At 53.4% G+C, this 22992-nt stretch overlaps 2 protein-coding genes across 11 annotated transcripts in view; one reads left to right on the top strand and one right to left on the bottom strand.

Annotated features, from left to right (window-relative positions):
* Positions 1-645: 645 nt before the first annotated feature.
* BIK (BCL2 interacting killer) overlaps positions 646-22992 on the bottom strand; it is a 34660-nt gene continuing 12313 nt past the window's right edge. For 3 of the 10 annotated variants that reach the window (XM_089921419.1, XM_089921423.1, XM_089921425.1), the window contains exons 2-4: positions 22653-22802; positions 21310-21417; positions 19863-20577 (exon numbers count right to left, since the gene is read on the bottom strand). In XM_089921419.1, the coding sequence (XP_089777545.1) occupies positions 20163-20577; positions 21310-21417; positions 22653-22795 (666 nt within the window). In that variant the 5' untranslated portion in view covers positions 22796-22802 and the 3' untranslated portion in view covers positions 19863-20162. The other 7 variants (XR_016395071.1, XR_016395070.1, XR_016395072.1 and 4 more) reach the window with 7 other exon arrangements.
* MCAT (malonyl-CoA-acyl carrier protein transacylase) lies at positions 6531-22702 on the top strand. Its single transcript, XM_022596449.3, has 4 exons — positions 6531-6999; positions 8172-8259; positions 10849-11066; positions 14099-22702. The coding sequence occupies exons 1-4, from the start codon at positions 6580-6582 to the stop codon at positions 14516-14518; spliced, it is 1146 nt and encodes a 381-aa protein (XP_022452157.1). The 5' UTR covers positions 6531-6579; the 3' UTR covers positions 14519-22702.

Below are 22992 nucleotides of genomic sequence, written 5' to 3'. Positions count from 1 at the left end.
CCTGATGGGACAGCGTGTCCAGGCCCAGGCCTTGAGCACTTCACCGCCTCATCTGCATGCACTGCTTTATTACTGCAGCCCAGGGCCTGTCACTGCCCCCTTGACTAACTTGGCCTGGCGGGGCCCGCAGACTGCCAGAACCACAACTGCCCGAACTGGACACTTGGGGTGGGGGTCGGGAGGCCCAGGTGAACCCTGCCTGCTGCTCCTGGGCTGAAGTCTGACTTCCCGAGGCCCTGCCTTTTTTGCCTTCATGGACCTCTTCTACCTTTGACTGCGTTTGTATAAAGGCAGGTATAATCCAGGCTGGGTTCTTTTCACGTTTTTCTTCTGATTTTAAAAGAAATGAAAATATTTTCCTGGATCCCTCAAGGTACCATGGGCCCACACGTTGTGTCTACTGTTCCTCATGAAGTTGGTCTGGCCGCGCCTTCCAGCAAGCTGCCAGCCCTCACCCTCTTCCTGTAAGGAGGTGCCCAGTGGCTTGGCTGAGAGGCAAACCCGCCTGCCGCGGAAGACCCGTGGCGGGGAGGCAATGCAGCTTCCCTCCCGCCTCTCCCCTCCTGCTTGCAGGGCTCAAGGCCCACGGAGCATCCTGGGAGGCAGCGATTTCTGGTCCCAAATACTTGCTGGGCACCAGGGCCCGGTGCAGGGGGTGGGCAGAGGACAAACACACTAGGCCCGCCCTTTTCACAGGTGAGCCCCTGCAGTTCAGAGGGCCAGTGGCTGCCATAGGGATTAACACTGCAGGTCTAGATGAGATGTGGATGCCCCTCCTGGGGTGCTGGGAAGCCTCCCGTTACTTGTGCCCCCCTCTGCCCAACCGCACACACCCCACCTAAGCCTGGGCAGCGGCCATCATCCTCCCTAGCTGGCCCCCAGGGAGTCCCTTCCATGCCCCTCCTCTGCTCGGGACCCTCTGTGGCTCCCTTAGGATACAGTCCAAGCCTTTTACCTGGCACTCAAGGCCCTGACTACCTGACCCTATCCCACCTCCGTGCCTTTGCGTACACTGTTCCCCCTGCACAGAGGATCCTTCACTCCCACCCTGGGCAACTCCACGTGTCCAAGTCTGACTGCTCCCCAGTGTCACCCCAGGAAGCTCTTCCAGAACACTGACTCTGTACCACCCCCACTCTAATCGGGCAGTGACCTCTGAACTTCACAGCACTGAGCATAGGAGCCTCTCCTGGGCATTTGGCATGTGCCAACCTCAAGGGATGTATATATTGAGCACCACAGGTTGCCCAGCTCTGGGCTCAACCCTGGAGGGTACAACACAAGCAAACCCAGCCCCCGGCCTCAGTCGATCGAGGAAGGAGGCATGGAAAACACCCTCCCAATCCCCAGAGAATACTCAGAGAGGTGACAAGGTCACACAGCTTGTCAGTGATGCAGTCAGGATTTATACCCTGGCAGTCCAGGGCCTGCGCTCTTAACTATTGTGTCATTCATTAGGCTTCTCAATTCTAAGTGTGATTTGAGTACAGTATTTTCTTATATTTTGTGTGTTTACATGAACACTTACATGAATAATTCATATTTCTTACTTTCTTACATGAATAATTCATATTTATTGTAAGGAAATTGGAAAATACAGGCAAAAAGAAAAAAGTCACCCACTCTCCCATTACCCAAGCACAGTCAACACTTTGTGAGTTTTTCTATGCCTTTTTCTAAGCATGTGCACGTGTTTCTTTACAAGAATGCCTTCATGAAATAATTGGTTTTGTAATTTGTTTTCTTCCCCTTACAATAAATCAGAAACCTCTTTCTACATTATCAAAAATTTGTCTACATTTAACACGTGTGCGCTTTAGAATAATAACAAGATGCCGTCTGTCCACCCCCAGGTTAATAAGAAGAAGATTCCCAGTGCCCTAGGAACCTCCTGGCGCTCTCTCTGGTGATTGCTCCAGCCACTCCAGAGGTCACCTCTGTCTTGACTTTTGGGTTAAACACGCCCTTACTTTCCTTTAGAGTTTTATTAAGACTCTTAGGTATGTCTCCCTGAGCCCTATATTGATTCGCTTCAAACATCTGAGGGGCAGCATGCAGCTGGCTGGAGAGAGTGGACACGATGGCCGGGGGAGAGGAAGACCCCTACGAAGGTGAAACTGAACTGAACTGCTGGGGCACAGACTGGCCTCAGCCTCCCTGAGCATTGACAGAAGTCCCTCTGGGGCAGCTGGTGGGCAAGGCTGGGTGTGCAGCTCCCCTGTCGGCACATCCCGCCAGGCTGTGGCGTGGACATTCAATATGAAATAGAGGCATGGGCTGTGTGTCTTCTTGCTTCTGAGCTCACTGCACCTGTGTCCAGACCTCAGGAGCGGGGGTGGACACTTCCATGAGACGGAACAGTGTCCTTCACGGAGCCAGGCAGTAGAACATGGAAGGGAGAGCAGGGTCTCATCAGCCTGTGATCAAGACGGCCAAGTGTGGATGGGAATCTAGGCCAGGCTCACCAGACATTTCAGTTCCTAAACAGGCAGGACAGTGACAGGTGGCAACTTGGTGATGACAGCCCTCTGTACATCTCTGATGTACCGGCTGCTCGAAGGCCTGGTGCACAGGTCATCCTGGGATCTCTCTTCACCACCAGCCTGGGGGTGGCCTTGACCCCTCTGGTAGCTGGCTTCTCATTTCCTGGACAGCACATCTCGCCCTTCCTGGTCCCCCTGTGTTGGCGATGAGCCCATCCTCCAAGAATGCAGTCTTTTTTTTTTTTTTAATGTATGTTTTTTGACTGCGTTGGGTCTTCGTTGCTGCGCGTGAGCTTTCTCTAGTTGCGGTGAGCTGGGGCTACTTTTCATTGCGGTGCGGGCTTCTCTTGCTGTGGAGCACGGGCTCTAGGCGCGTGGGCTTCAGTAGTTGTGGCGTGTGGGCTTAGTTGCTCCGCAGCATGTGGGATCTTCCCGGACCAGGGCTCGAACCCATGTCCCCTGCACTGGCAGGCGGATTCCTAACCACTGCGCCACCAGGGAAGTCCCCAAGGATGCAGTCTTAAGAAAGGCTACATAGGAGGCATCTTTTTTGAGATCTTGCACTCTGTCCTGTGGTTGACTGATGTTTGACTGAGTAAAAATTCAAAGTCGGAAATCATTGTCCTTCAGCATCACGCCATTTTCCAGCTGCCATGGTGCCGATGAGCAGACTGAAGCCATTCTGTGCTCTGAGCCTTTGTGTGTAACCCCCTTTGTTCTTCCTGGAAGATTTTAAGCTTTTCGTCCCCAGAGTCCTGGAATTCCATGCTGATATTCCTCGATGTGGGTCTAATTTCATCCAATGTTCCAGCTCTCAGGAAACTCATATCTTTTATTTTTCAGAAACTGGATTTTTAGAGGGGATGATTTCCTTCCCTCCATTTTCTTGCTTCTCTTTCTGTAATCCCTGTTACTCAGAATCCTGGACTTCCTGGGCTTGTCTTCTAACTTCCCTTCCTCTCCTGCTTCTCATGGTTTGCTTTCTTCTTTTTCTGTAAACTTCTGTGACGTTTCCTCAACTTTCTCTTCTTGGCCCTCTATTGATTTTTTTAAATTCAGCTATCCTATTTTTTTATTTCCAAGGGATTTTTGTTGTTGTTGTTTTCTGAAGGTTCTTTTTTAAAAAAAATAACTTCCTGGACTTCTCTGGTGGTCCAGTGGTTAAGACTCCATGCTCCCACTGCAAACTTCCTATACATTTTTCACTGATGCAATCAATGTCTTCTCTTACCTCTCAACTATCAAGGATAATTTTCTTAAAACAATTATTTTCTTCTCTCATCATAGTCTCTGATTCCTATGCATTGTAGTTATTTTATTTTATTTTTTTCTGTATGTAAGAGGCTTTCCTCAGATGCTTGGGAATCTTTGCCTGGCTGCTCATGATAAGAAGACAAAAGGAAAATAAGTCTTTGGATGGTATTTGTTGAGTTAGCTTCACTGTAAGTTGAACTTGTTGGTCATTTGTCTGGTAACTTCCTGGGCTGTCAGTATCTTCAGTATTTCCTCTTGTACTGGGCAGACTCCCCAAGGCCCTGCAGTTCTTGTCTGGAGGGTAGGGGTCTGGTGGCACATTTCTGGGAGCATGGGAGGAGATCTCTGCATTCAGCAGTCAGTATCCACCTGTTTCAGCAGAGAACCCACATTCACCATGATCCTTGGCCTGCCCAGCCCTTTCCAGAGCTAAGCATTTGCCAGAATGAGGGAGGGGTATCACCCAGGGGCTAAAGAGAGGGAAGACATCTAAAGATCTAACTGTTCTTCAAAGACACCTTCAAATAGTTCTCTTAATTTCAGCCTTTTTTTTTTTGCGGTACGCGGGCCTCTCACTGTTGGCGCCTCTCCCGCTGCGGAGCACAGGCTCCGGATGCGCAGGCTCAGCGGCCAAGGCTCACGGGCCCAGCCGCTCCGCGGCATGTGGGATCTTTCCGGACCGAGGCACGAACCCGTGTCCCCTGCATCGGCAGGTGGACTCTCAACCACTGCACCACCAGGGAAGCCCAATTTTAGCCTTTTTTAACCCTTAGATCTAGAAGTGCCTAGGGCTACCAGTTCCTAAGCATTTAAGGATTCTGTTGTATGAATAAGGGTTGGTTCTCAGCCTTCGGCCGTCTGGAGTCTGCTGAATCAGATAATACTGTTCATCCTGGTTTCCAGCTTGAAGAGATTCTGTTGCTGTTCCTGTTCTCCCTGTCCTTGTGTTTTATGTCTTTAAAAGATTCCTTTCCTCTGGGTTTATGTGCTTCTGGAGGCAGCGTGTGCTCTGTTCATGTCTTAACCTGAAAACCTCCTCCATATCTTTTATCACCACAGCATTGTATAGATTTGCCATCACTTATTTAACTAATCTCCTCTTGCTGGATATGCACCGCATTTCCTCCTTTTCCGTGTCAAAAGCAAGGCTGCTGCGGATGACCTGAGAGCTCATCTGATTCTTTTCTCAGGACAAGCTCACTCTAGTAGACTTGATGATGTAAGTCTGATCTCGGAGAGACAGCAGTAAGCAGTCCTGAAGAGAGATTGTAGTTCCCTGCCCAGGAGTCGAACCTGGATAGCCTAGATGAAAACCAGGAATCGTAGCTGCTAGACCACGAGGGGCTAGAGACTAGAAGCAAAGGGGCCCTAGCTCTTTCCCCCATTTGAAAGCAAGAGTGTTTCAAGGAGGCAAAAACTGTAAAATCAGGTACAAAGTTTATTATTAGAGACACAGCATAACATGTGGAAGAGCACACAGACAAACAGTTTGTTTGAGACAGAAGCAGGGCAGAAATACACACCTGGAGGGAAAGGCTACCAGCCTCCTCTCTAATGAGGGGGGGCCAGTAAGTCAGAAGCTAGCCAGAAATATACCCACAGAGAGGAGTGTGGGAGTCCTGAATGAGGAGCTCAGTAAAGAGGTGATTTAAATCACGTATATAGGACAGTTCTTCGGGTCTTGGTTTACATTTGGCCAATTATCTCGTTTCTTTTTTCACAGCTGACGGGTCCCAGGACCCTCCCCAACATGCATGTGCAACATTTTGCTAAGATGGATCCCACTGCAGAGGCCTTCTAGCTGGGTGTATGTCCACACATACTATGGGGTGGCGGCTGCTCCCTTTCTGACCCCCAAGGAGCCTTCCTGCGCATGTGCAGACAGGGAAGTTTTTATTGACCTCAGGAGTGGGCGCCTTATCTCTTTACCTTAGCAGAGCTCAGCTTCTGCCACTAGCTTTGTCCTTGGAGTGCCTGGGTGAGAACAAAGCTTCAATTTTACTCCACTTGACAAACCCCAGCTGTGCAGCCCAGCGGCCCATCTATCTCCTACCTCAGGTCTACCTAGATCTTTCTCATTCTGAGGTGTGGAGTGAGCGTGTGTGTGTGTGTGTGTGTGTGTGTGTGTGTGTGTGTCCTGCGCTCCTTAGAAGAGGCTGGCAGGGAATGAAAGAGGAGCAGGGGGCGTAAAGGGGTGTAGTTAGAGATGAGGTCAGAATTAGACTCTCTCTGACCCAGCCTTGCACCCCCAATTTCCAGTCCTCCTTTTATCACTAACCACCTGTCTTTGAGCCCTTGTCCACTCATGTGTAAACTGAGGATAATAATAGCACCTATTCGTCACAGCGTTGCTGTGAGGAATTAAACAGACTAATGTCTGAAATATATCCAGGGCTTTGTTCAATGGGACAAGTATTAATTGGACGATTATTTTGGGCCTGGCACCGTGTCTGGTTTGTAGGAAACATAAAAGAAAGGACAGCGCTGGGAAAATCAGATGCAAGAAAGAATGTGGAAGCGTTTCAAGTACTTTTTCCATGCTAGGTTGAATATTACATTGCATTGAGTTGTTTACTTAATAAATATGTTTGAGGGCTCATTGTGGTGCGGTGTCGTGTTTTATTTTTTCCTGCGGAGGTTTAGGTAAGCGTGTGGATCACCCGGCGCACAGCCGACAGTTTCAGAGCAGGGACGGAATCTGTAACAGCGGAACCCCTCTTCCCGCCCAGCGGTGCCTCTGCCCGCCGGCAGGAAATGCGTCAAGGACCGCGCCGCGCTGCGCCGCGCCGCCGCAGTCGGGCCTCGGTCGCCCTGGTAACGCGCGTGGGGCCGGTTCCTCAACATGAACGTCCGGGTCGCGCGGGCTGCGTGGGCCTTGGTCCGGGGCGTGAGGTGCAGGCGCAGCGCCTCGAGCTTCTTGCTGCCTCCTCCGGGCGCGGTGGACGTGGAGGAGCTGTTGCGAGATGCGACAGCGGCGGAGGAAGGGCCCCGGGAGGCCTCGGTGCGGCGGTTGCCGGGCCAGTGCTCGGTGCTGCTCTTCCCCGGCCAGGGCAGCCAGGTGGTGGGCATGGGCCGCGGTCTGCTCCGCTACCCGCGCGTCCGCGAGCTCTACGCCGCCGCCCACCGCGTGCTGGGCTACGACTTGCTGGAGCTGAGCCTGCATGGGCCGCAGGAGGTCCTGGACCGCACCGTGCACTGCCAGCCCGCCGTCTTCGTGGCTTCGCTGGCCGCCGTCGAGAAACTGCATCACCTGCAGCCCGCGGTGAGGCCCGAGGCCCTGTTGCAGGCCGGGGAGAATGGGCTCTGCCCGAGCTCTCACAGCTCCAGCCTGCCAGGCCGGCGTGCTCCAACGTCTGATCTGTTCGGCAGATCCTTACTGAGTTCCCACCGTGCCGGGCACTGTTGTAGGCCCAGGGGATACAGCCTACAACAAACAAAACAAGGATCCCTGCGCCTGGGGAGCTTGCATGTTAGGGCAAGGAGATAGATAATAGAGAATAAATGTGCTATGTAAATTACGTAGTGTGTTAAAGATAAGTGTTTCAGAAAGAAGAATAGATCAGGGAAAGGGGCCGGGGAGTGGAGGGCTGGGTTGCGATTTTAAATGATCCTTAATCATTTAATTAATTACTAAATGATTTTAGAATGATTAAGCTTCACCCTTAAAGGAAGGGTCATTGAGAAGGTGATATCTGAAAGTATCAGTTCACTTGAAGTTGTGAAATGATTGCTATTAATATTTATTATCACAACAGTAAATGTTAAGCTCGTACTTTACCCCCATTTCATCCTCACAACAGCCTTGTGAGGTAAGTACTGTTACTTAGTGGGTAAGGAAAGAAGACTCAGAGATATTAAAGGAATTAGTTTAAGTGGTCATGTCGAGTCATGATAATAACATTCATCCAGTGCCTGTCCTGGGCCAGGTCTGTGCTGAGCGATTTAGGGGTGTTATCTCCATGTAATTCTCTCAGCAGCCCTGTGAGGTCGGTCCTGCTGCTCTCCCCATTTCACAGATGAGATAACTGAGGGGCAGACGTTAGGGAACTCTCCCAGGCTAAAAATCAAATCCAGAGGTGATTCTGAAGGTCATGCTCTTAACTTCTGTACTTAGCGTCCTCTGTCTCCATCAGCCTGAGGGGCAGCACCAGGGCAGAAGCAAGAGAATCCAGAGCCCTGGGTTGGCATCACAGCTCAACCAAGGAGTCCGCCAGTAGGCTTTAACTTGCCTTGCCAGTTAAAGTTCCTCATCAGTAAAGGGCTGGATCAGTGATAGTCAAGGCCACTTCTGTGTGTTGTCTTCTGGCTGGAGCACCAGGCCAGCAGAACCTGGCTCACTGAACTGCTGAACCCCTGTCAGCTTGCAAGTGCAGAGCCCCGGACTGAACTCGCCTGAGAACTTGGCCTCATGTTCTTCTGCATGTGTCGCTGCAGGTTATTGAGAACTGTGTTGCTGCTGCAGGATTCAGTGTGGGAGAATTTGCAGCCCTAGTGTTTGCTGGAGCCATGGAATTTTGTGAAGGTACATAGGAAGAGGTTTGGGGTTTTTTTGTTTTTTTTAATATTTATTTATTTGGCTACATTGAGTCTTAGTCGTGGCATGGGGGATCTTTTCGTTGCGGAGCGCGGGCTCCAGAGCGCACGGGCTTAGTTGCCCTGTGGCATGTGGGATCTTAGTTCCGTGACCAGGGATCGAACGCACGTCCCTGCATTGGAAGGCGGATTCTTAACCATTGGAACACCAGGAAAGTCCCAAGGTTCGGTTTTATGCATGGGGTATTGTCTTGCTGGGCTTACTGAGGACAAGGGGCACTACCAAAAATAATTCTGGACCTACTCAGGGGTAATAGAGAAGAGAGCCATGGGTGGGGGTGACAATGGGACCTGAGGACCAGACTTCACCTTGATTCCCTTTTAAGCTTGAAGGGTTCATCAGGGAATTTCTTTCTTCTTGTAGTCTTGTGAAATCTTCTTGCTTTAGTGTCTCCCACTACTTATGTGCATTCTTAGTCCACTCGTGTACCTCCAGTGCCTGTCGTGTGGTAGATCATCAATAGATTCTCATTAAGTGAAAAAGAATAAATCAGTGTTTGATCTTGAGCCATATCAGTTCCACTTTTTAAGATTTTTGTGTATAAACATGTAAACATTTTTGCTTATAGCTAAATACAAAGGACTTGAATAGACATTTCTCCAAAGAAGATATACGAAGAACCAATAAGCACATGAAAAGATGTGCAACATCACCAATCATTAGGGAAATGCAAATCAAAACCGCAGTGGGGTACCACTTCATACCCACTGGGGTGGCTTTAATTTAAAAAACAAAAGAGGAAAATAATAAGTGTTGGCAAGGATGTAGGAACCTCACACATTGTTGGTGAAATGTAAAGTGGTGCAGCCATTGTGGAAAACAATTTGGTGGTTCCTCAAGTTAAGCATAGAATTACCATGTGACCCAGTAGTTCTACTCACAGGTCTACACCTAAGAAATGAAAACATGTCCACACAGAAAAACTTGTACACAGATGTTTATAACAGCAGCATTAGTCATAATAGCCAAAAGGTGGAAATGATCCAAATGTCCATAATCAGATGAATGGATAACCAAATTGTAGTAGATCCATCCAGTGGAATATTATTCAGCCATAAAAAGAAATGAAATACTTATGTTGCAGTGTGGATGAACATCAAAAACATGCTAAGTGAAAGAAGCCAGACACAAAAATCACATATTTTTATATGAAATGTCCAGAACGCATAAATCCAGAGAGACAACAGATTAGAGGTTACCGGGGATGGAGGGAAGGAGAAATGAGGTGTTTTATGGGCTGATGGAAAGTTTTGAAACTAGAGCTGGTGGTTGTACAACATGAACAAAACAAATACCACTGAATTATACACTTGAAACTGGTTATATTTTATGTGAAATTCACCTCATTGTTTTTTAAAAAAGCATTATAGGAAGGAAGCATTATCAAGGAAGTGGAAAAAAATTTTCATATTTCCACATCCTAATAAAACTGTTTTATACAAATACAGTTTTATGTATATGTAATTTGCAGGATTATTGACATTCTGTGTTTTTTCACTTGACAATTTGCATAGTTATTTAATGCCTGCCTGGGAGGGTTTCCACGTTCCTGTGGGTTCTCTCCTGCCTGTTAACACAGGCTTTTAATGTATTTGCTCCACAGTCCTGCTTGTGTAAGGGCTAAAAGTCCAGTACAGACATAATACGGTGCCGGGTGAACGAAGGTGTGTTAGAGAGAAAGGGTGCAGGGTTTGTTCCTCAGACTTTGTTGTCCCGTCAAACCCTGGATCGGTCCCTTAACCGCTCCTCGGTCTGGCCCAGGACCAGGATGATAGCTGTCCAGTAATTGCAGTCCATTCTTTTTTGTTTTGTTTTTAAATTTTATTGAAGTATAGTTGATTTACAATGCTGTGCTAATTTCTGCTGTACAGAAAAGTGATTCAGTTACACATATATGCTTTTTCATATTCTTTTCCATCATGGTTTATCACAGGATATTGGATGTATATCCCTGTGCTCTACAGTAGGACCTTGTTGTTTATCTATCCTGTATATAATAGTTTGCATGTGCTAATCCCTAACTCCCAATCCTTCCCTCCCCCACGTCCCCTCCCCCTTGGCAGCCACGAGTCTGTTCTCTATATCTCAGTCTGTTTCTGTTCCGTAGATAGGTTCGTTTGTGTCGTATTTTAGATTCCACACATAAGTGATACATGGTATTTGTCTTTCTAACTTCACTTAGTATGATAATCTCTAGGTCCAGCCATGTTGCTGCAAGTGGCATTATTCCATTCTTTTTTAGACTAATATTCCATCATATATATGTACCACGTCTTCTTTATCCATCTGTCAGTGGACACTGAGGTTGTGCCAGGGACAGCACCCTGCCTTTTGATGATGGTGGTACCATATATGTATGGTTTCAGATACGTAGAACTGCGGCTTGTAGACTGGTGATGGATACCAATATCAGTGTCTCCAGCACACAGTGTGGAATTTGTGCTTTGTTTTTTGGGTCTGGGCTTCTCTTCTCCATTACGTGCCTTGATTTTTCCAAATGCACTTCTCTCTGGGTAGGTTTGTATGCAGTGAAAATCCGAGCTGAGGCCATGCAGGAAGCCTCGGAAGCTGTCCCCAGTGGGATGTTGTCCGTCGTCGGCCAGCCTCAGTCCAAGTTCACCTTTGCCTGTCTGGAGGCCCAGGAGCACTGCAGGACTTTGGGCATAGAGAACCCCGTGTGCGAGGTGTCCAGCTACCTCTTTCCCGACTGCAGGGTGATCTCAGGACACCTGGAGGTGGGTGTTCACGGGAGCAACCTTCCTAGACCCCCGTCCAGTCCAGTCCAGAAGGTTGGAATTATTCCACACCTGGGAGCGCACAGAGTGTAACAGGTGCTCTGCCCAGCCCTGGTCCTTGGGAGGCATCTGGGGGCCAGGGGTGTGTGTGGTGGAGCGAGCACTGCAGGGAGAGGCAGGAGGCTGGGGTACTGTCTCCGCTCCACCACGTACAGACCTTGGGCAAATTTCCAGCCCACGTGGAAAGTAAAGGGGCTGGGCCAGATAATCTCCAGGGCCTTCCTGTGATATGTTCTGGGCTTCCCACAGCCTCTGATCCAGTTGCTTCTTTGGAGAGAGAAGCTGTTTCTTGCTGGGTTACTCTGCCCTGCTCTCCATTTTCTTAGGCGTCTGTTTTTGCAGGCTTTCCTTCTGTCCATCCTTCCACTCACTGCTGCCCCAGACATCCTTTCTCGGGCAGCTCCTGTGTGGCAAGCACGAGGACACACGGACAGATCAGCCGGGGTTCCTGCTGTCAAAGGAAGGCTGGCTGTGAACGGATGACTCCAGGTTTCAGGGCACAGTAAGGGTCAGGCTGACTACCAGGGTGCCAGGAGGCGGTGCCTGGAGGATGAGGTTGCCAAGAGCAGGGGCATCCCAGGCAGACAGGAGCGCCCGACGGAAGGGGCAGTTCTGTACCGTGTGCCTGGCTGGGGAGTGTTGAGTGCAGACCGGATGGGTGCTTCCCCGTCTTGTCTCCTCCGGTCCTCCATCTGGTCCTGTGCTCTGTGGACGGGAGCTCTACACCGGGAAGCTGAGGCACTGAGAGCCAAGTGCTTAGTGGTGGTGGAGGCAAGGTGAGAGCTCCCGTCCGTGTCCCTCTGAAGTCCAGGTTCCCTCCACCCTCCACTTGACCATGCTGGTTCATCTCCCTGTTAAGGCCTTGCCAGTACGCAGGTGTCCTTACGTATCTCCTCTGAATCAGTGCGAGCCTCTGGGGCAGTTCTGAGATGACGGGAAGACCAGCTACGGTGGCCCCAAGCGAATCACGGAGCTGGTTGCTTATTCCCATTAATAGCCTTGGAAGGAAGCCCATAAGTGGGCCAGGAGGGGCCCCCCAGTCAAGGCAGGAGTCTCCCAGGCTCCCAGACAGGTGGGCATCCAGTGCAGGTGGCGATTCCTGGGATTCCCAGGTTTGGCCTTTGGTGCTGTTGGAAGTGCTACAGCAAAGAGCTTAGGTGCGGGCAGAGTCCCCTGAGCAGGTGAGTCCCTTTCCAACAGTGGATGTGAAAAAACTCCTTGCCCTTTGCTAGACCCATGCCTGGCCTGAGAGCCAGCCACAGGAGCCTCTGGACCCTGAGGCTGTGTCCTTGACTCCTGTGGCCCTGACCTGGGACTTGAGTTGGACGAATCCAGAGACTTCCCATGGAAAGCACTTAGAGACCATGGCAGTGGTGCAGAAGTGCCACCGAGTAGCTGTCTCCGTAGATGCCGGTGATCAGAGGTGTCCAGGCATGGTGGGAAGGGCTTGGGCTGTGAAGTCCAAGAGTCTCCTGTTCAGAGAGGCGCTGGGGGCGCATCCCTCAGTGAGGTGGGGATGGATGGAGCGTGGAATTGGGTGTGAAGCACCAGGTCAGTCAGGTCAGGCTAGACGCTGCTGCAGTGACAGCCCAGACCCCCCCGTGCTTCCCACACGCATGGTTCACACTCCATGACAGTTCGCTGTGCTGGGCTCTGCTCCACTTGGATTTCGCCCCAAGGCTCAGGCGGCTGAGCAGCCTCGGGGTGGAACAGATGGACTCACAGCAGAGGGAAGTGACACGTGATGAGCCTCGGGCTGAACTGGCCGTGCCTGGGCAGCAGGCTAAGCTCCTGCAGGGCGGGGCCCACAGAGAGGGACGAACGAGCACTGCCCAACCAGAAATATTCATCCCTCCCCTTTCGGGGCACAAATAGCTTCCCCGCTGTATTTTTTTTTTGGCCGTGCCGCACAGCTTGCAGGATCTCAGTTCCTCAATCAGGGATTGGACCTGGGCCACGGTAGTGAAAGCCTGGAATCCTAACCACTAGGCCATCAGGGAACTCCAGACCCTGCTGTATTTTTCCCGGTGGACATGGATGGGCTTGGTAACAAGTTAGTAATTGCTGCGCTTCTGTAGGGTTTGTATACCGAGCATAGTTCTTCATAGCCCTGTGACGTAACTGTTGTTATCACCATTTTACAGGTGAGGGAACTAAGGCACTGACAGGTAAAGTGCCCAAGGTCATGCAGCTGCCACGACTTACCTTGAGTCGTCAGGAGCAGCTGGCCCAGCTTCTGAGCAGGCCGTGGATGGTGTCAGGTTGGAGGGACGTGGCAGACGGTTTAGTGCATAGGAAGGCCTTTGGTGGATCCCAGTGAAGGGCTGTCAGGGTGGTAGACCTTGGGCTGTGTCCCGAGGGCACAGGGTCTCTTAAGAATATATACTGTTCTAAAAAAAAAAAAAAAAAAAAAAAGAATATATACTGTTCTAAAGATGTTTGCAAATGGTTCTAAGTTTGGGCCTGTTAGTCCCAGAGGCCCCTTTTAATCAAGCTCTTGTCTTCTCTAGAGGAGCCCAGATGAGGGGTTTCAGACCTTGGATTGTGAAGTGAGGCTGGAATCTTGTGAATTTTCATCTTGAAGGTTATGGAGTAACAAGAAAACAGGCTTAAAAAAATTATGAAGAGTAGCAGAATTCTAAGTGAAAACTAACACTTACTAGATACTGCTTTTTCATTCATCAGATACCCCCTATCTGATCACTTCCCAGCATCTTATGGAGTAGGTGAAATTGTGCTCATTTTATGGATGGACTAAAAGAAGTTCAAAGAGGTTGTCTGGGGTCACCGGGCTAGTGAGGGCTTCTGGGACACTGACTTGGCAGCTCTGCAGGATGAAATAACCTGTGCTGGTGTGTAGAGATAAGCATATCCTATACGTAGGACTGTGATGACATCAGCCAGTGGTGACTGCCTCTCTGTTTCTTCCCCTAAGATTTGGTTGGCTTAAACCTCCCTTCTTTTGCTTCCAGGCTCTGCAGTTTCTCCAGAAGAATTCCTCCAAGTATCACTTCAGACGCACCAAGATGTTGCCAGTTAGCGGTGGGTTCCATACCAGCCTCATGGAGCCAGCTTTGGAGCCCCTGGCACAAGTTTTAAAGGCAATTGATGTCAAGAAGCCTCTGGTGTCCGTCCACTCAAACGTTAATGGGAGTAGATACATGCATCCAGAACACATCCGGAAATTGCTGGTCCGGCAGGTGGTCTCCCCAGTGAAGTGGGAGCAGACGATGCACGCCGTATATGAGAGGAAGAAAGGCACCGAGTTCCCCAAAACTTTTGAAGTAGGACCTGGGAAGCAGCTGGGAACCATCCTGAAGAGCTGTAACCTGCAGGCCTGGAGGTCCTACAGTCACGTGGAGGTGCAGGAGGCTGACGAGGACCTGTACTAGAACCTGTAGGGGCCTCCCGAGGACCTTGGCATGGAGGGCGCATGGCTGAGGAGGCCGAAGGGGCTCCAGTGGGCCGAGCCCAGCCAGGCCGCCGCCTCCAAGTGATCAGGAGGGATTGTTTGCAGAGTGCTTTGAGCGCCACATAAAAAGCACTGAAAACGAGTATTTCTTTACATGACACAGTCCATTTCTCCCCCCTTGAAACACGTTCGAGTGCCGGGGAGAGATGCAGCCGTGACGGTTCTGTGAAGACTGGTGAGTTCCTGCCCTGCCTCTTGAGCAGGCCCCTCCGCCTCTCGGGGGCTCAGGGGCTCCTCTGTACAAGGGACGGGAACGACCTGGCTGGCAGGTGTGTTCTGGGGACTGGGAAGGCCTGGCCTGCTGCCGTGTGGGTGCCGTGGGCAGGTGGCATGGCCACAAGGCTGACCAGTGGCAGACGGGCTCCTCTGCTGCTCCAGCATCCTCTGGCCACACACAGCCAAAGCCTTAGCTCCTTTGTCACTGAGGTTAAAGGGCTTTAGGACCCAGTGGGCTTTGGCAGCCATTCCGTCCACCCCTTCACTCAACAGTTGGGAGACCCAGGGCCCCATCTGTTTACTTACCACACAGAAAGTATTGAGTGCCTGCTGTATGCCAGGGAGTGAGTGGCCTCTGCCTTGGTAGGGAAGAGGGTCCTTTAGCAAGGCGGGAGTGGTGCGGGGAGGGCGGCTGAGAGCCCTGTTTCCTCCCCCACCCCGAGTCATCCCTTTAGACTGCTATCATGGAGTGCCTGCTGTGTGCCCAGGGCCTGGTTCGGCTCAGGCCCACCCGCAGAGCTTGTCCTCAGCTGCTCCACACCAGAAGCAGGGCGCAGACTCTCTGCTCCTAATATCAATATTAAATACGAGTCATTCTAAACTTCTTGGGTGATTTTTTTCATTATCCAGCAATAGTAGGAAAACCATATTGGGAATGAAATCCCTGAGCTTGTTTTTTGGGGGGTTTTTTAAGATTTTTTTTTTATTTATTTTTTATTTTTGGCTGCATTGGGTCTTCGTTGCTGCACATGGGCTTTCTCTAGTTGCGGCGAACGGGGGCTACTCTTCATTGCAGTGCGCGGGCTTCTCACTGCGGTGGCTTCTCTTGTGGAGTGCGGGCTCTAGGCATGCGGGCTTCAGTAGTTGTGGCTCACGGGCTCAGTAGTTGTGGCTTGTGGGCTCTAGAGCGCAGGCTCAGTAGCCGTGGCACACGGGCTTCGTTGCTCTGCGGCACGTGGGGTCTTCCCGGACCAGTGCTTGAACCCATATCCCCTGCATTGGCAGGCAGACTCTTAACCACTGCGCCGCCAGGGAAGCCCTTTTTTATGTTTTTTTGATGTGGACCATTTTTAAAGTCTTTATTGCTTCTCTTTTGCTTTGGTTTTTTGGCCTCGAGGCATGTGGGATCTTAGCTCCCGGACCAGGGATTGAACCTGCACCCCGTGCATTGGAAGGGGAAGTCTTAACCACTGGACCACCAGGGAAGTCCCCTGAGCTTGTCTTTAAATGTTGCTGTTGTGTAGGCACATGTCAAGCCCTGGGTAGGGTTTCTCTTTTTTAATTGAAGTCTAGTTGATTTACAGTGTTGTATCAGTTTCTAGTGTACAGCAAAGTGATTCAAACTCAAACCCCAAACTCCTGAGGGTTTCTCATTTTTAGTTCTGTGTTTCTCAACTGGGGCCCTGTTGGCCTTTGAGCAGAACTGGTCTTCATTGTATGGGACTGTCCCGCGCTTGTGGGCAGCTGTCCTGGCCCCTAGCCATTACATGCCAGTAGCATTTCCGGGCATTGTGACCCCAAACATGCCCACACGTTCCCACAGCCCTTCCACGCTGAGAACCACTGCGTATATTGCCACAGAACCCAATTTTCAGCATGGCCTGGGTTTGCGTGCTCTTTGGAGCACAATGAAGAAAGAACTATTATATTTCTTCAAACTTTGTTTTAGAAAATTTCAAACCTTCACAGAGAACTTTGTTATTGTTTTTAAACAATGCTGAGGCTGTTGGAATCCCCTTTGCTGAGAGCTCTGAGAAAGCAAGCTCCCTGCACGGCCCAGGCTGTGGGTGTCTGGCTGGTCTGCGGGCAGCTCTGGGTACAGCCCCACGCAAGGGAGCCGGAGGAGCGGTGGAGGGCGGGTCTGCAGGCCTTACTGCTCCTCTGGACATAGCTCTTTGCCTCAAGGGCTGCCCAGTAGGAGGGAACTCAGGGACGCAGGTGGGCAGGGCTGCATCTCTACTTCAGGAGCCCTGGAGGGTTGGGTGGGCAGGCCCTTGCCCTGCCCCTGCTGACCCTGAATCTGGACAAGTGACAGAGGCGGGGGATTGTGAAGGGAGCTTTGGGAGGAGTCCTAGGGTGAGGGCCTGGGGGCCATGGTGGACCCTACATCCTGTTCCTTGGCAGGACCTTGGACAGTTCCTGTGCCCTTGGGGAAGCTACCAGTGCTGTCCTTGGTCCGCAGGATCTAGCCCACCCCGAGTTGGGACTCGCACCTGCCACCACATCTCTGGTTCCATGTCCATGGAGAACCTTGGCCTGCTTCTCCTTCCAGCCACTTGACTCCCCAGGTCTACCTGGAACTGGGCACCGCTCCCCTCCTGTGGTCTGTGTGTCCACTTTGCGTGTGGCAGTGCCCCAGGGCCTGCCACAGAACTGCTGCAGGAGGTCGGGGGTGAAATTCTCTAGGAATCATGAGGCCAGTGGGTGACCCCTGCCCTCTGCCTGAGAGGGACAGGCCTCTGGCTCTTCCTTTTAGGGACTGGAGAGTGCTTTCTGGTACTGCTGTTGACTCAGATTGAAGCCACTCTCAGCTCCTAAGGGCTGAGCATCTTTCCGCTACTGTGGAAACTGCCACGTGGAGCAGCCAGAGCGGGTTTGACTGATTGGGGTGGGAGGACCCTGGTGTGACGGAAGCCTGGGTCCCCTTGCTCAAGTCCCCTACCTCTGGGCCTCAGTTTCCCCCTAGTCGGGTGGGCTTGTCTGGAGCAGGTGAGACTGAAGTGCTGGCCCAAATGGCGGGAACCGCATCTGCTCAGGAGGTCGAGCACCGTGTGGGAGCTAAAGCTGTAGCAAGCTAGCAAGGCCCCAGGGTTGTGTGAACTGGGAGACACAGTGGGTCAGACACTGCCCCGAGCTGGCCAGTCTGCCTCCATGCCCAGGCCTGTCTCCCAGCCCAGGGCCTTTGTACTGCAGTTCGGATCCCCCAGCCCCTCCTCAGAGAGGACTTTTCTCACCCACCGCAGGCCCCATCATTTTCTCTGTCCTTTGGGGCCCTCAGAACACATCCAACAATACTCTTGGCTGATTTATGTGCATTTTTTCCTTCCCTAAAATGAGTGAGATCTGAGGCAGGCACCCATGCTGTCTTCACATCCCCAGAACCTGCCCCAGAGCTGATGTAGTACAGTGGGGGCGCCTGATACCCATGGGTGGGAAGAATGTTGCAAACCCCAGGACAGGATGATCCCGGGGAATGTACCCCCAGACTCCTGCAGGGAGGGGCCACTGCCCAGCCAGCATCAGCTACCACCTGGGGGCCCCATGTAGGGTTTCCAGTCTGCCTCCTCCCTGAGGAGCCCCGCACTCCTTGAGAAGCCACAGGCAACCCTGGCCGCAACCACGTGGGTACATGGTTGGGTGGCCAGTTTGTCCTGAGAGCTCAGGATGGAGCAAGCTGGGTGGTCAGGGAGGACTTCCTGGAAGAGGTGCCTCTGGCTTTAGCCTTGCCACATCCTTGGCCACTCTGATTCTACAGTGGGTGCCCGGGCCTTGGAGTTGGTACATCCACACAGGGTGAGGCCTGGGGTCACTTCCAGGTCTATAAGCTTGGTGGGGATGGGGTACTTGTCTGGGATAGAAAGTGACCTTTCCAGATGAAGCAGCCTGCCACAGATGGGGCATCCAAGCAATTGCCTGGGAATTGGGAGATTCTGGGCTCACCCTGTGAGGTTCTGAGGGCCCGACATAGTGACACCTTACACAGGAAAGGGAGTGAAGTCAGGCCTTAAAGCTGCAAAGGGCCAGACGTTGGGGAGCTGTGGCATAAGGCCTGGGAGCCGCGTGGTCCCTTCAGTCATGAGGATTGGAAGGTGCTGGGGGAGTGGGCAGGATGCATCTCCTGCGGGGTCTGGAGTGGGGGCAGGGTCTGACCAGCCTGGCTGGAAGGAGGAGAGGCAGCTGCATCTGCTGGATCAGCTCCCGGGCTGAGTGGAGGGCAGGGAAGGCTCCCCAACCCTGGGCCCAGGAGGAGGCAGGAAGACAAGGCTGCAGGAGGTGCTGGGCTGGGGGAGAGGAATGTGGGTGGGGGAGCTGGAAGAAGGTGGCTCACCCCAGCCCACGGTTGGCATGAGGTAGGGGACTGGGGGTGGGGAGAGGCAAAAGGGCCTGGCAGGATCTAGAAACAGCGCTGGGTCCAGGTCTGGGGTGGGCTGAGCCTGCAGGGTGGGAGGCCTGGCATCCTGCCCCTGGTGCCCCCTGCCCAGCCCCCTCTCACCACACCGCTGCGAGAATCCCCACAGACTGCACTGCTCCAGAAGGAAGCGCTGGATAAGCAGATGTGAGGAGAGCAGGCAGCCCAGTTATAGGAGGCACTGACAGCCCAAAGGAAATAATCCCTAATGGCAGACTTCAGGCACTAAGGCTGACAAGGAGGGATGAACCAGCTTGTGTTGGGCCAGACACGCCAGCATTTGCAGGTGCAGGAAGGAGCCGGGAGGCTGTGTGGTACGCGGGTGCACAGGTGGCCAGGAGCACACCCTGCCCTCCCCCAACCCCACAGGCAAAATGCAGCCCACACTGCAAACCCCCGCAGAGGACCAGAGGCTGGCTGGAAACCAACATTTTATTGAGCTCTCCTCACCCCGCAGAAATCTATTCCAGCAGATTCTTTTTACCACGGGCATCATGGATACGGGGGTGTGGCCAGCACTCCCCCCGCTGCGCACTATTTGACCGACCCCAGAGAGGGAGACTCCTCCTCAGGACAGGCCCCCGCAGAGCGGGCCGGGGCCAGGAGAGCAGGTCATTAACCAGTAACGACCCCAGAGGTAAAATAAATTCATTTCTCTTACAAAAACAAGGGAAAAACTAGTATGAACCTCAGTGTCCCAGCACTCAGAGTTTAAATATAAAAAAGGGGCAATAGAAAACAGTTAAACGCCAGCCAAACCGACAAGGCCACCTCCAGGGTGGTGGCGGAGTGGGCGGGGGTCCAGCCCCACCCCACGCGGGCCAGCAGCGGGTCAGTGGAGGCGGCGCCCCCAGCTGAGCGTCACCACCAGCAGCAGGGACAGCGCCAGCTCGGGCCACGGGCTGGGGGACACCTGCGGGATGAAGGTGGGGACGAGTGAGGACCTCCAGCCTGCAACAGGCCTGCTCGCTCCACACCCGCTGTGTGGCCGCAGCAGGGACAAGGCAGGCGAGGGCAGGGCGGGGGAGCGCTCCGCTCAGAACTGGGGGGGGGTCTGGGGCGAGGTGACCAGAAAGCCGAGGGGCACAGGAGGGGTAGGAGAGGCCAGTGGCCCTGAGGACACGGCAGGAGCGGAGGCCAGCCCACCAGGGGCTGCCTGTCTGCCGGGAACTGGTGTGGGGGCCGTTCTGCTGTGCTGGCGGGGAGGGAAGGGGAGCAGTCAGGGAAGCTGCTCGGACAAGGAGCCGCTGTGAGCCACCAGTCTGCCGCATGGAGGCGATTCCTGGCAGAGGGAGAAGCACGGCTCAGGTGTGGAAGCAGGCAAGGATTCGTGCATCTGGTCCACAAGCCAGAGTCTCAAACCCAGAGGCCTTTGGGACCAGGCAGCAGTAGAAACGGGGGAAGCAGGCAGGACCGGGTAGTAGGGAGTGGTGCGGACTGTGGCATCCAGAGAGGGTATGCCCTGTGGAGCAGCTGCTCTGCAGCTGGCACCACTGGCAGGAATGTAAGTCAAGGTCATGGAATCAAGGCTTACCCTGTCCCTGAGGGTCAGGAAGCTCCAGAGGCTTCTGTTCTCCCTGAGGTTAGTGAAAGCCACCATAAAACTTCTAAGAACGTCCCTCAGTCCTATGTGGCTGTAGGGAAAAACAAGCTGTAAGACAAAGGGGGGCAGGGCCATTACACAGGAACAGGGGCGGAGACGGCCTTGGCTGTAGGTGACAACTGTCACCCTATCCCCCTTCCCTGGGCGCCTCCACCAATGAGAGGCCTCTCTCCGTGGGCTGTTTGTGGTCCCGTAGTCATCCTGCTAGGGGTCTGGACTTGTGTCCCAGAGCCGGACCCAGGGCAACGCCCCGCTGCCCACCGGCCCAGAGGCAGGTCCAGGGGAGGAGGAGCCGTGTTCTGAGAGGCCCGGGCTCCTCAGAGGAAGGCTGCCTCCCCGGAGACCAAAGGACCGTGTCAGCTTGCATCCCGGTCTTTTGTGGTAGGGTCTCTCCGTCCCCACCTGGGCAATTCTGTGAGGTTCCGAGAACCTGCAAGGAAGCCGGCAATTCCCGGAAGCTGAGTCCTCACGCGAGAGCCCGTCCCATGCAGAAGGCTCCGCCCACACGGCTGGGCACAGAGCTCCGTCTTGGCTCACTCGGCAATTCCTGTCATTTTAAGTCAAGGCTCTGCTGGAAAGGGGCTACCTCGGCTCGATGAGGGGAGGACAGAAAGGCGCCGGGGTCTGTGGCCCAGGCCAGCTCCAGGAGCTGGGGACCCAGCGGGGGAAGGGGGAGCTGCGGGCTTCAGGGCTGCCCAGGAGCGGAGCCACCGGGGGCCAGCCCTGGTCTGTGGGGGTCCTGGGCCGGGCAGGGGCTCGTCACCTGTACACGGTCATCCGGATGGGCTCGACGAACTGGGGTAGCAGCAGCCTCAGCTCCATCTCGTCAGCAATGGAGGCCAGCTGCATGGCCAAGTAATGGGGGCCGTCACTGCAGGGAGGCCACAGGGAGCTAGCTGTTGCGCTGGTGACCCACAGCCCCAGACCGACAGGTTCGTCGCGAGGTTCGGGGGCAGGGAACCTTCACACACCCCTCCTCTGGCTCCCACTTTGCTTCAGAAGAAGCCCGTGGGGTCCCCTCCCCTGGAGTGCAAGTCCTAGACCCCGGGGAGAGGGCTGCCCAGGAGAAGCCTGTGCCCACCGCCCCCCCCTTGTGGGAGTGCAGGGAGACACTGAGAGCCTGTGACAGCAGTCAGCTTCCCTTTCCCCTCCCAGGATGACTGAGTGCCCCAGAGAACCCTGGAAGGGACCCTGGCACATGTCCCCTGGACCCCAATCCTGAGATTACCTCTGATGGCACCACCCCTTCTCAGAAAGGGGGGGCTACCTGGCCCCTGTCTAGGCCCCCCATTCTCACTGAATGAGTCCCTGATGGAAACGGGGCCGTGCACATGCCCACCGGGCACCTGGACCAGCTTCAGCTCTGCTCTCAGCGGGCTGCCCACATTCCACCCCGGTGACTTGGCTGGGAATTCCCAGGACCCTGAGCCCCTCCCAGCCTAGCCTTGGCTATCTGCCCAGTCTGGGGTAGGGGTTTGCTAGGGAGGGCTGGCCGGCAATCAGGTAGTGGGTTGGGTTCAAGTCAGGACAACACTGCCCCGGGCTCCATCTACAGATGCAGCGTGGAAGGGCAGGTGGCAAATTTTCAGGTCCCTCCAGCCCTAAAGTCCCGACCAGTCCCAAACCGCAAGTCCAGGACCTAACGGCTAAGTGATTCCTGAGGCCTAAAGCAGGGGGAAGCATCCAGAACCCTGGTGCTGATGCTGGGACAATCTCTTCCTGGCTGCCCTGACAACTGGGTCAGGTCTGCATCTGAAGTGGCCTCCTTCTGACTTTCTGAAACTGAATCCATCTCTTAAGAGGCCTTGAGGTGACTGTGGTCCTGAGGGCCAGGAGGCACCCTGTCTTAAGGCCACAAGCTTGAGTCATTTTGATGGCCAGTGCCATCCTGGGACTATGAATATGCTGGGTGCTCTGAGGGGCCCCTCTGTGAGCTGCTGTCAGAGCACAGCTGCCTCGCCCAGGGCACCTGCCTGCGTGACCACGCCCGGGGAATTTCCACTCTGCAGCCCTGTCTGGAGAACCCAGAAGACTCTGCTAACCACCTGGCCACGGTCACTGACCAGGAATGGGGGTGGGCGGGGCCCAGAGGCAATTGGGACCTACCTGTAGGGGGAGACAGGGTGGAACTCCAAGATATTGGTCACGCCGGGTAGCCCCTCACCTTGGTCATCCAGGAAGCCAGGGCCATGGTTTTGCAGGAAGGTGTACAAAAAGAGGTTCCTAGAGAGGGGTCTTGCTTGATACATTTCTTCTCTGGAGAAAAAAGAAGTAGACTGGATGCTTTGGGGTGTCACTCACTAGTCACCTTACCTCTACCCTAGCTTCCCCGGCGTGAATCCTGCTGTGTATGCTTGCTGTGTGCCTCTGGGCAAGTCACCGTGCCTCTCTGTTCTGTCATACACCCCTCAGGGATTTGGAGAAGACTCATAAGCGCCCTTGCCTT

The sequence above is a fragment of the Delphinapterus leucas genome, chromosome 11 (genome assembly GCF_059928025.1).
Source record: "Delphinapterus leucas isolate spDelLeu-1000000601 "Yukka" chromosome 11, BTC_Dleu_Yukka2, whole genome shotgun sequence".
Lineage (NCBI taxonomy): Eukaryota > Metazoa > Chordata > Mammalia > Artiodactyla > Monodontidae > Delphinapterus > Delphinapterus leucas.
This window is presented reverse-complemented; position numbering and strand designations above follow the sequence as displayed.

Coding starts and splice junctions, on each gene's coding strand:
- MCAT (XM_022596449.3), top strand. CDS start 6,580: ATGAACGTCCGGGTCGCGCGGGCTGCGTGGGCCTTGGTCCGGGGCGTG. Junction 7,000..8,171: donor TGCATCACCTGCAGCCCGCG/GTGAGGCCCGAG, acceptor GTGTCGCTGCAG/GTTATTGAGAACTGTGTTGC. Junction 11,067..14,098: donor TGATCTCAGGACACCTGGAG/GTGGGTGTTCAC, acceptor TTTTGCTTCCAG/GCTCTGCAGTTTCTCCAGAA.